Source organism: Salvia hispanica, chromosome 4, assembly GCF_029641045.1.
Source record: "Salvia hispanica isolate PSC_SH4W2 chromosome 4, Shi_PSC_v1, whole genome shotgun sequence".
Taxonomy (NCBI): Eukaryota; Viridiplantae; Streptophyta; class Magnoliopsida; order Lamiales; family Lamiaceae; genus Salvia; species Salvia hispanica.
Window position 1 is genome coordinate 55,761,124 of NC_142695.1, and position 12,025 is coordinate 55,773,148.

The following is a 12,025-nucleotide window of genomic DNA, read 5'->3' on the forward strand; positions in this document are numbered from 1 at the left end:
AAGTAATGTAAATCGTAAATTGGATAGTAATTAAAATAAAATTATTATAATAGAGATATGAGATAATAGAAGTTATGGGCTGAAATAAAAATCGATCGTATTGCTAACGAGAGTTATGAGTACTTGATGTATTAAATGAAAGGAAGGTTGTCTAGTAGTACTACCTACCATTATTAATCACAGGAATTGAAGGATCGTGAGAAGATACCAGTATCTAGACGTTAGATTTTCTGATTATAATTGTGAAAGGTCATGAAAAGATGAACCGAAAAGCCTCTTAGTACTTATTTACTTCTAATCATTATATAAACAGATACACCAGCAGTATACTAAAATCGAAAATGTTGAGCAGAGTAAAGTAGTCCGAATCCAGCAAACCCGTAATCGTAACTGAACCTTCAATTCCCACGGTTGCATCTTCATCATCAGTCCTGCCTCCGCCTCCACCATTGCCGCTGTGGATTGAACTACCCGATGATTTGATGGCGAATATCCTGCAAAGGCTTCACACGGAAGAGATAATGATAAGTGTGCAGGAAGTGTGTAGTAAATGGTGGAGACTCTGCAAGGATCCTGCCATGTGGCGCGTCATTGATTTGGATCATCAACATTGTCGTTGGTATGGGTTCAATGAATTTAAGAACATTTGCCGCCGCGCATTAGATCGTAGCCAGGGGCAATTGGTCGAGCTAAAGTGATGCAAAATGAACGAAGAAGTATGAGAATGACTGAACTGGTAGATAAAAAGAACTCAACAAATTGAGAACTTCGGAGTATAAAACTCAATGTCAAAATATATAATCAAAGTCTATCTTTTAAGTTCTACAATGAAGCCTTTATATAGGCAAAAGAAATCCTAAACTTATAGAAAGAAAATAACTAAGAAATCCTAAACTTATGGAAAATAAAATTAGAAGGAAAATAACTAAAAAGGAAAACCTAATTTGTAGAAGGAAAAACAATTAATATTTTTCATCTACTAATTTAACTAACTAGGAAATAAATAAAACTCAAAATATCTTTTTCTTAGCCTCCAAGTCTTATCTTCTACTGCATCATACTCCCCTTCTTGAAAAAGACTCGTCCTCGAGTCTATCCTCGAGTCTGCTTTATTGAAATAGCATCTTAACCCATTCAAAATTTCTTCAACTACATCAATCATAATGCCATCCCATTTTGCCCAATTTTTCATACGTCTTCTCTTTTTCCTCTTTTTAGTATGACTAACTTGCAATATCTTCCTATTCTTCGAACCCTTCAGCCTTCCCCTCTTTCCACTCCCAAATCCATCACCATTGCCTTTTACAACCTCCTTGTATTTTAGGCACTCTTCTAGGCACTCTTCTGTTGTAAGGCACATCGCTTCTCCATCAAACTGAATGCTTCCACCTTCAAGAAGCATAGAATGAGAAAACCTTGGAACATTTTCAATGTCCAGAACCTTATGAGCTATAAGAAATTCAAGGCTCCAATCATCATAACAACCTTCATCTATGCCACCATAACCACTGAAGTTCCAGTCAATTCTTACAACCTTGCTGCCCAACTTCTCTTTATCTAAGAGACTATTTCTCGATGATGATGCAGCAACAACGATATCAGTGAGATCATCATCGTCGTATACGGGCTTATCATACACCGCCATCGACAATATATCATCGTCGTACACTGGCATCGACCCATCGTCGTATACGGGCTCATCATACACCGGCATCAACAATATATCCTCGTCGTATACGGGCGTATCATACACCAGCCTCGACAATATATTGTTGGTACAATTCTTCGACGGTTCATCTGCATCATATGATGTGAAGACGTCGCTGAATAATGGATTGTCCATCGAACAACGCTCCGGCGCAATAGATCTCACGGGGTTGGATTTTCCCCGACGCTTCTCCAGTTGTGCCAATCGTCGTTGTAGGTCTCGAACCTGTTGTCGCAGATCACCGTTCTCGATGTCGCGCTGGAGGTCTCGAACCTGTTGTCTCAGATCATCGTTCTCGATGTCGCGCAGATCACGGTGTCGTGCAGCCTCTTCGTCTGGGAGATCTCCACGTCCCCCACCACGACCGCCACCACGAGCATCGCCACGTCTGCCGCCATATCTACGTTCAGCCATTGATAATCAACCTGGATCGTGATACCAAATGATGCAAAATGAACGAAGAAGTATGAGAATGACTGAACTGGTAGATAAAAAGAACTCAACAAATTGAGAACTTCGGAGTATAAAACTCAATGTCAAAATGTATAATCAAAGTCTATCTTTTAAGTTCTACAATGAAGCCTTTATATAGGCAAAAGAAATCCTAAACTTATAGAAAGAAAATAACTAAGAAATCCTAAACTTATGGAAAATAAAATTAGAAGGAAAATAACTAAAAAGGAAAACCTAATTTGTAGAAGGAAAAACAATTAATATTTTTCATCTACTAATTTAACTAACTAGGAAATAAATAAAACTCAAAATATCTTTTTCTTAGCCTCCAAGTCTTCTCTTCTACTGCATCATAAAGCTTACTGGTTTAGCAGTGGATTTGATATACTACGCAACCGAGCGGTAAAAGTCTTCTATTCCCTATCATGTATTTACTCAAAATCAGCTCCAACCAATTTATATATGATCTAATCTTTTGACAGATCAAGTCAGCTGCGATGCCTGACACTATCAGAGTCTCAAATAACGGGGTATGCTTTGCCTGAGGCAATCACGAGACTCCCGCGATTGGTAGAGTTGCATCTCTACGTGATGCTAATCCCTAATGTCGCGATCGCACTTTGCTAGGGATGGCAAAGCCGGGAACCCGTGACTAGGGTGGGAGATAAGAAGAAGAGAACAGAAAGGGGGTAAACAATATCTGAATATCCACTTGGAAATAAAGAGAAACAACTTCAAATTAACTTTTAATCAGAAGAACTCGAATGGAGATCTTACTTTTCAATAAATATTTATCAGAGAAGAACAATACGCAGCGGAATGAACACGGTCACATGTATGGAGACATGCACCTCTGAGAGCCCCTACTTAAAATATAAAGAAAATCATAAACTCTGCTAAGCATTCCCCACCGTCACTGCTCAACCTGCACATTTAGAAATATATGCAGGGCTGAGTATAAAAATACTCAATGAACACATTGCCGAAATATACATACATAAAATGAAAATGTTATCATGCCATCACAATAACACTCGAGAGTTTTCTCTTAAAAGGTCCGAGCTTACTAAAATCTTTGTTCGACTGCGCAGTCTAAGTTCTTTCATACTTTGCCATATCTGAACACCAAGTGCCGTGGAGATGGTGCTCTCCCACGGTCACCTACATCTTTCTCCAGCCGGGGAGGTGGCCACCTCCCAACGGCCTCCACTATATCATCTTTGTGCCGTGGAAGGTGGCCACCTTCCAACGGTCACCTGTGTACACTAATCCGAGTAGGTACACCACCCTCACACGGATCCGAATTCGATTCCTTAATTCCAACCAAACAGATAGGCTTTATACACATAAAACAAATCATTTATGGCAAGACAGCATTATTTGTATAACTAAATATCATCTCAAAAATAATTTGTAATTTTTATCCACATTAGTACGTAGGATAGAAAAGTTCACCTCGTTCGTTTAATTTCCTTAACTTGAATTTCTCGCTCCGACCTTAACTTGCTGAGATAACCTTTTTGGAAACATTACAATATAAATACTAGTCAAACTTTCAAGAAATTCTTAAACTTTAATAGAAATGCATGCCTCCTAATTAATCCATTTCATTCTTCGCTTATCTTTTTAAAACTTCTAAAACTCATATGATATTTGATCCTTCTTCTTCTATTAGTCTCGAATCCCATGATTAACTTGCTCATGTTAGATTACCGAAGTTTAACATTCAATTTCTTCCAAATAAATTCAAATTCCGAAACTGGACCAAGACACCCTAATATTTCCAGTCCAAAGATAAGTAAATTTCGGAATCGGGCATCCATTCATTTATTTACTGCAGCTCCAATTATGAAAGAGTTGGGTTCAATTTATTTACTCCAATGCTTAGCCCAAATAATAAAATGCAGTCCAACAACAATTAATTATAATAACCCATATACTCCCCCTTCATCTCCCTCACCATTCAATCCCTAACCCTAACTACGATGAGAGAGACTCCTTTCCCACTCCACTTGCTGCCGCCGCCGCACCCTCCAGTGCCGCCGTACCACCGCCGCCTCCGGCAGTCTCTCTCTCTCTCTCTTCTCTGTCTCCCTCTCTTCTCTCTCCGATCTACCGCCGCCGCCACTGTGCATGCACAAGCTTCGGCCTCTTCCGTACCTCGCGCTGCCGGAGCAGCTCCCCGAAGCCACCACAGTTACCGCCTCCTCGCCGAACTCCCAACTCCCAAAAGGTAAGGATTTATTTATAATTCTTCCCTGCTTTGTTTTTATTTTCTAAAAATTTCAAAGCTTTGATTTTAAAGTTTTTGCTGTATTAAACTTGTAGATTACTAATTGCTATGTAGCAGTGGCGGATTGGGGCGTGGGGCTGTCGTTGTCGGCGACGGGGTGCTGAATTTCGGCTACCGGATGTCCCGGGCAGATTCACATCCTAAGCTAAGTATTCCCATTACTCTCTGGTTATTTTGGTGGTAGGATCCTAGCTTTCTTTTATATATTTAAATTTGGTGAACTTGGGTATTGTCTTGTTATGATGAAGTTTCTGTTATTGATCATTTCTACTTCTTTACTTAGTATTATTGGTGTCACTTAGGCAGATTCTGTATTAAAGATGTACGCATGATTGTTGTGTATTAAAGTTTGAAAGAAGACAATGGAGTTTACCTCTTTGATGTGTTGTTGGATTGGGGACTTGATCCTACAATTATGCATTCTCCCTCCTCTAACTCCTTTATTCTATATGGGTGTGAAGAGAATGTTTAACAGTGATGGCTGCTTGAAAAAGCAAAGAGTTGGGGTTTATATACTTGCCCATCTAAGCAAGTGGGGGAAAGTTGAACTTGGGGAGGTTTAACTTGGGTAAAGTTTATCTTCATTATTATATTTGTATGTTGCTATCCATCTGGGGGAGGTGTAACTTGGAGGGGAAGTATGTATGTCAAGATATTTTGGATCCTATGGCCAAAATGTATTTTAAGAATGGAGGGGGCTTATGAGCCGTTGATTTCTCTACATTAGTATTGAATGCCCACTTGTATAGAAAGATATGAATCGTCTTCTTTACTGCAAATGCATCTTACTATATCTTTATTAGTGACTTAATGTTTTAATTAATAGCTAATTGTATCTTACTTCCTCTAATTATCTTTTTATGTAGGAGAACTCATTTGAAGAACATGGGACCTATTAGGAGAGCATCGGCGATTCCCATGATGTATTGTACTTCCTTGGAGTGTGAGCACGGACGTTGAACGGGCTGCCCGAGATGTGCACGTCTTACTCTAATTGTAATAGACTGGGAATTTGATAAATTTGTATAATAGTGCTCTAGCATACTTCGGAGATGTGTCGGACATTATAAACTTTTATTTGGTGTTACTCTTTTACATGTACTTGAAATGTTTGTTTGAGAACGAAGGAACTATTATTTATAATTCCAAGATCGATCGATTATTCTAAACGTAAAGGGCAGGTTTCGCATTCTACTATAACCACTTATTATTTATCTTTCCGCTAATAATAATAATAGTAATAATAATAATAAGGTACGAAAGTTTGGGGTGTTACACCTAATCCCACAGATTTGGAAACCATTGGCATTTCTTGCCCAATGTTGAAATCATTCACATATAGAAACCATTGGGTTGTGAATCTAGATGTTTCAGAGCATGCTGTAGCAATTGGGAAAACCATGCCTAATCTGCACCATCTCCAACTTTGTGGAATGCGGATAGAAAATAGGGGACTGGAAGCAATTCTGGATGGATGCCACCAACTCGAATCACTTGATCTTGGGAGATGCAAAGGTCTTGATATGCAAGGGGCTCTAGTCAAAAGATGTTCCAAGCAAATAAAAGATCTGAGGCTCCGTCCGGTGTCTCCACCCTCTATCAGCTATCAAGATGGGGATTATGACAGTGATTGGTCATATGATATCTATAATTCCAGTGATAGTGATCTAGAAGATGATAGTATTCATTATGAATATCATTAGTGGAACCAAACCGAGTTGATGATATTAGGTTAACCATGTAACCAATCTGTTAGAACTGATCACTAGTTGTTTTGTGGCCAATACCCCTACTTGGAGTTTGTTTTTATAGCTATTAACATTCCATTGTTTAAAAGTTGATTTTGTAGCACTGGTGCTTCTACTTTTTAGATTACTGTTCTAACATCTTAACTTTTGAGTATAGTGTTGGATCTGTTGTTGGGTTTAGGGTTTAGGGTGTAGTTGTTGTGCTACTTTTACTCTTTTAGTGTGGTAATTGCTTTTGTTCTTGTGGTGTTTGTTGTATGGAACTATGGATATTTATAGTTAATGCTTGTTTAGGATGAGAAAAATATTGAATTTAGGTGACTACTTTTCAACCTAGAGTATAGATGTTCACAGTTCAAGTCAATGTTGAATTGATTAATTCTGCCAAATATAAAGAGTACTTATGATTGAAAATTTTTAATTTGATAAAATCTTACCCGGTTAGTTTAAACATGATTTGACTCCAATTTGAAAAAAATCAGAAAATGAGCATTACAATTTCTAAAATCATGCATTTTAAAACATTAACATGTTATGCTGAACTAATAATTAATAATCAATTCATCAAAGCAATTGATTAACCACATAATTTCCAAAGTTTTAACTAATTTAACTTATTAAACATGAATTCTGCTAACAAAGTCCATAAAAAGAGGAAACCTAACAAACTAAACTCCTTCATTTTATTCCCAACATTAATATGCATATATATACACTGAACCCTAAAATTCGAAGATATTCAGCATGGCCACCTCTTCATCCTCAGCCGCGCCTCTACCATTGCCTCCATGGACCGAACTGCCGGAATATTTGACGGAGGATATCCTGCGAAGGTTGCACACTGAAGAGATAGTGATGAGTGCACAGCTAGTGTGTAGTACATGGTGGAGAGTCTGCAAAAATCCGGCCATATGGCGCGTGCTACATTTGGAACATCGATGTTGCAATTTTGGGTACATTTGCCGTTGTGGGGGCTGCAAACTTGGGCGCTTTTGCCTATGCGCATCTGACAGATTTTGGAAAGTTTGCTGCATCGCAATGGATCGTAGCCAGGGACAATTGGTTGAGCTTACGCTTGCCGGTTTTAAAGAGGATGGCTTCCTAAACTACGTAGCCCACCGGTATATATCATTCTTCCTTTTGCTGTGTTTGCTTTAATTGACAACTTGTAAGGATTGAATCAGATAAACATTGTACTATATTATTTTACTCTTTTGACAGATTAAGTCAGCTACGTTGCCTTACACTCGACAACTATGGTGCAACAACAGCTGCTTTAACATTGGCACTTAAAGAACTCAGACAATTGGAAGAGTTGCACCTTATCACGAGGCTTCGCTTTTATCCCGGAGATTTTAAAGTCATTGGCTACTCTTGCCGAATATTGAAATCATTCACATATTCAACCCGTCGGATTCCAAATCAAGAATCTAGTACAATCACATTTAGCTTTAGCAACTGTTGGGATGAGAAACACGAAATTTCTGAACATGCTGTAGCAATTGGGAAAACCATGCCTAATCTGTGCCATCTCCGAATTTTTGGACAGCGGATGGGAAATAAGGGGCTGGAAGCGATTCTCGATGGCTGCCCCTACCTCGAATCACTTGATCTCCGGGGATGTTGTAGTTTCAATATACAAGAGGATCTCCTCAAAAGATGTCATGAGCAAATAAAAGATGTGAGGCTCTGGTCCAAAGATTCTGCCTATATCAGATTCAGGGAGTATATGTATTGGATTATGAAAGAATCTAATCGGCCTCATCTTCGTACTCTGCTAAGAGCACTCCCAATGGAGGTGGCGAATTCTCGGCGATAAATCGCCGGATATCGCCGAATTATCGCCGGCCATTGTGGCGAAGTCGGCGATAATTCGGCGATAATGTTGCTGTTGCTTCGCCGAGTGGCGTTTTAACGCCGGATTATCGCCGAGCGATCGCCGGCCACTGTGGGCGACGCTCGGCGATAATCGGCGATAATTTAAATTTTTTTTTTTTTTTTTGAACCCAACGGCTATTTTACATTCCACCCCTATAAATATTTCCTCCACTTCCTCCATTCATCACCCACAAACTTCATTCACACAAATTTTCAATCTTTTTTCTCTCCATCTTTATTAAATGAGTTCTGATTCATCGTCTCGTGCTCAGTCCGACGAGGAAATATCACATTCTTCTTCCGAAGAAGAGGTACCTCCCGCTCCCACCGGATGGGATGTAGCGGGTTTCGCCAACAACCCAATCAACAACTATATCTCCCGCTACATACAAAGCCAGATCACTCGAATGCAGCAGCCACCCCCCCAACGGCCAATCCGCCGGCGGCGCCGATACATCCCTCGCGACCACCCTGGTGCGCACGATCGGTTGTTCGCCGATTATTTCGCGGAGGAACCACGTTATCCGGCAGATGTATTTCGTCGCCGGTTCAGAATGCGCCGCTCCCTCTTCCTGCGCATTGTTAATGCGTTGTCCGCGCGTTACCCCGAGTTCCGGCTCCAGCGAGACGCAGCAGGGAAGCCCGGACTATCGCCCCTGCAGAAATGCACCGTTGCCATCCGACAATTGGCATACGGAGGGTCCGCCGACATGTTCGATGAGTATCTGCAATGCGGCGAGACGACTGGCAACGAGTGCCTGAAGAATTTCTGTCAGGGCGTGCGAGAGATATTTGGGGGGCACTACCTTCGATCGCCGGACGCAGCTGACTGCCAGTTTCTGCTGGATTGGCACTGGAGGGCCCACGGCTTTCCGGGGATGCTCGGCAGCATCGACTGTATGCACTGGCAGTGGAAGAACTGCCCAACCGCGTGGCGAGGCCAGTTTACTACCGGCTACAAAGGTACGCATCCCACCATCATTCTTGAAGCCGTTGCCGACCAACGGCTTTGGATTTGGCATGCTTATTTTGGTATAGCCGGGTCGAACAACGACCTAAATGTTCCCAATTCCTCGCCCCTTTTCAACGAGCGGATCAACGGATTAGGCCCCTCCATCGAATTCACGGCCAATGGCAATGTGCATAACATGGGGTACTACCTGGCTGACGGCATCTATCCGCAATGGCCCGTGTTTCTGAAGACGATCAGATGCCCACTCGGAGATAGAAGAAGGTATTTTGCCCGAGCGCAAGAGTCTGCGCGCAAGGATGTGGAGAGGGCATTTGGGGTGCTTCAATCGCGATTTGCACTGGTAAAGGGTCCGACGCGCTTTTTCTACCAGGGGGATATTGCCGATATCATGTATGCGTGCATCATCATGCATAACATGATCATCGAAGATGAACACGAAGGCGTCCTCGACGTCACCAACGACCCAAGTGTTGCATCATCGAGTCACGGTGTCTCAACCGAGTCCGCCCGCCAGGGTGTACCGCACAACGAACATGAACGGTTCCAGGCGTTCATGGACATACACCAGAAGGAGGCCCATCAAGCACTACAACACGATATCATCGAAGAATTGTGGGCAAATAGAAATCGCGCCCACCGCCCTTGAATTTTTTTTTTCTTTGAATTTTTTTTTTTATTTTTTATTTCCATTCGTGTACTTTTTTTTTTTTAATTTTCTTCGTTGTAATGTGTACCCGTGTTTAATACAACGAACTTTATTACTATTTATTTGATTTATCTTATAAATTAAATAAGCTAGCTTTATTATATATAAAAATAAAACAATTAAATTAGTGATGATGTAAAAATGAAATGTTGAGTTAGGGAGAAATAAGGGAGAAATAAGGGAGAAACCATTGTAGGGGTTGGCTAAAAACTGGGGATAAAATGTGATGCTGATGTGGCGCTGATGTGGCAGGAGTTAGGGAGAAATAAGGGAGAAATAAGGGAACTCCATTGGGAGTGCTCTAATTGCTTTAGTTCTTGGCATTTATCGTGTTTGTTGTATGGATATTTTCAAATGCTTGTTTAGGATGAGAAAAATATTGAATTAGCTTTCAAGGTTCAATTTTTATAAATTTTAATCTGACAAAATTTGGCTTCGAATTCGAAAGTTGTTAACCCAATTTTTTTTTTTTTTGCTTCACTGTTGTGTTCTTAATTGACATTATAAATTTATATTTTGCCGTACTAATAATCATTAATGAATCAATTAAACAATTAATCTCTTTTAGATCACAGAATAATTTCCGAAGTTTTAATTAATTTAACTAACTTTGCCACGATGAAGATACTGGTTCGTTCGTGGGGAAATTTCCGTCGATTAGACAATTATTGTCCAAACTAATTGATTGAATAAAATAAAGGTCTCGTACACATTTATAATATGCGGAAATACAATAATATCCTAACAAAAAGAAAAGATATAAACTAAACTCCTTCAATTCACTCCCAACCCTAGAAATCAAAGATTTTGAGCATGGCTGCGCCTCCACCATCGCTGCCATGGACCGAACTGCCCGACGATTTGACGGAGAATATCGTGCAAAGGTTGGACACCGAAGAGATAGTAATGGGTGCGCAGCTAGTCTGCAGGACATGGTGGAGAGTCAGCAAGAATCCTGCCATGTGGCGCGTGATCGATATGATACAACAAAGTTACACGGCCAGGAACATTTGCCGCTGCGGGCCCCACAAACTTGGGGGCTTTTGCGATTGCACAGCTGACAGATTTTGGAACATTTGCCGCTTTGCAGTGGATCTTAGCGAGGGACAATTAGTCGAGCTAAAGCTTGCCTGTTTTGAAATGGACGGCTTCCTAAACTTCATGGCTCAGCGGTACCTTTTCGTGTGATTTTAATTTTATATTTTGAAATTGGTCGAGCTAAGAGCATCTCCAATGGTGCATAGGCCAGCCATAGGCCAGCCATTCCCTCCCCTGCCACGTCAGCAGCACTACAAAATCCTCCTGCCACATCAGATTTAGGCCAGCCGCAAAAAAATAATTCAAAAAATGCTGCATTTACGGAATTAAAATTACGATTAAATTACGGTATTCAATTTACGACACATATACGGGAAATTAATTCATTTCATTCAAAAAAAAGTACAAAGTTTCAAAAAAAAAATTACATGAATTTTTGTAAAAAAAAAGGGGCTTCCGCACACGAGCCCCGCTACTATCTACTCCTCGTCGTCGTCGCCGCCGTCATCGCCGTCGCCGCCGTCATCGCCGCCGCTGCCGCCACCCGTGGTATCCGAGTCCACGTCGGTACCCCCCAACCGCTCCCTGGCGAGTGCCAAATCAGCCCGTATGCTATCGAGCAACTCCTTCAGAAGCATCTTCTCCGTGGGATCAGTGGCGGCCCTCCACTCCTGCAAGACCTTGAACATCTGATCCCGCGTATGGTTACGCGAATGGAGAGCGTACTCGAGTGGGGCGGGGGGGAGGACGGATGAGACCTCACGGGGCGATAGGGGAGATCCTCCCTCGCAGCCCGTTTCGCCCGCCTTTGTCCAACCGGGCGAGGGCGACCGGCAAACGAAGGAGGGGATGGACGCTCCTGAGCATCCGGGGGGAGGTCGTGGGATCCGGCGCTGCTGCCGCTGTAGTCGCCGGAATAGTTCAGCCTCTGCTTCTTTTGCCACCCGGCTTCGCACCTCGCCCGGAACTTCTCGGAGTCCTTCAGCAACAAGAAGCACTCCCAGAAGGTGAACTCCTTATACGTCCCCGGCAGGGGGAACTAACCCTCGGCTATCCTCCGGGCGTCGTCCTCGTTCTACCCACTACCAAGCTGACGGAGGGCGTTGGCGTACAAATTCGCAAAACGGCCAACCGCGGCCCTGATGCACCCCCACCCCTTCCGGACCTCCTCATTGCTGAAGTCCTTCCCGTGCGGGCAGTGCTGCCTATAGGAAGCTCTGATCTTCGC

At 42.0% G+C, this 12,025-nt stretch overlaps 2 protein-coding genes and 1 long non-coding RNA gene across 4 annotated transcripts; all 3 read left to right on the forward strand.

Moving 5' to 3' along the window:
- Positions 1–4,081: 4,081 nt before the first annotated feature.
- Positions 4,082–5,543, forward strand: LOC148929535 (uncharacterized). Of its 2 annotated transcripts, none has more exons than XR_016137503.1 (3): positions 4,082–4,394; positions 4,490–4,634; positions 5,321–5,543. It is a non-coding gene; the product is annotated as an uncharacterized LOC148929535 (long non-coding RNA). The 2 variants fall into 2 exon arrangements; XR_016137502.1 differs by having other exon boundaries at positions 4,490–4,603.
- Positions 5,544–5,773: 230 nt separating this feature from the next.
- On the forward strand, positions 5,774–6,157 carry LOC148929536 (F-box protein SKIP19-like). Its single transcript, XM_089056910.1, has one exon. It carries the CDS (start codon positions 5,774–5,776, stop codon positions 6,155–6,157), a length of 384 nt encoding a protein of 127 aa, XP_088913036.1.
- A 4,415-nt stretch (positions 6,158–10,572) lies between these two features.
- On the forward strand, positions 10,573–10,947 carry LOC148929537 (F-box protein SKIP19-like). Its single transcript, XM_089056911.1, has one exon. It carries the CDS (start codon positions 10,573–10,575, stop codon positions 10,945–10,947), a length of 375 nt encoding a protein of 124 aa, XP_088913037.1.
- Positions 10,948–12,025: the final 1,078 nt, after the last annotated feature.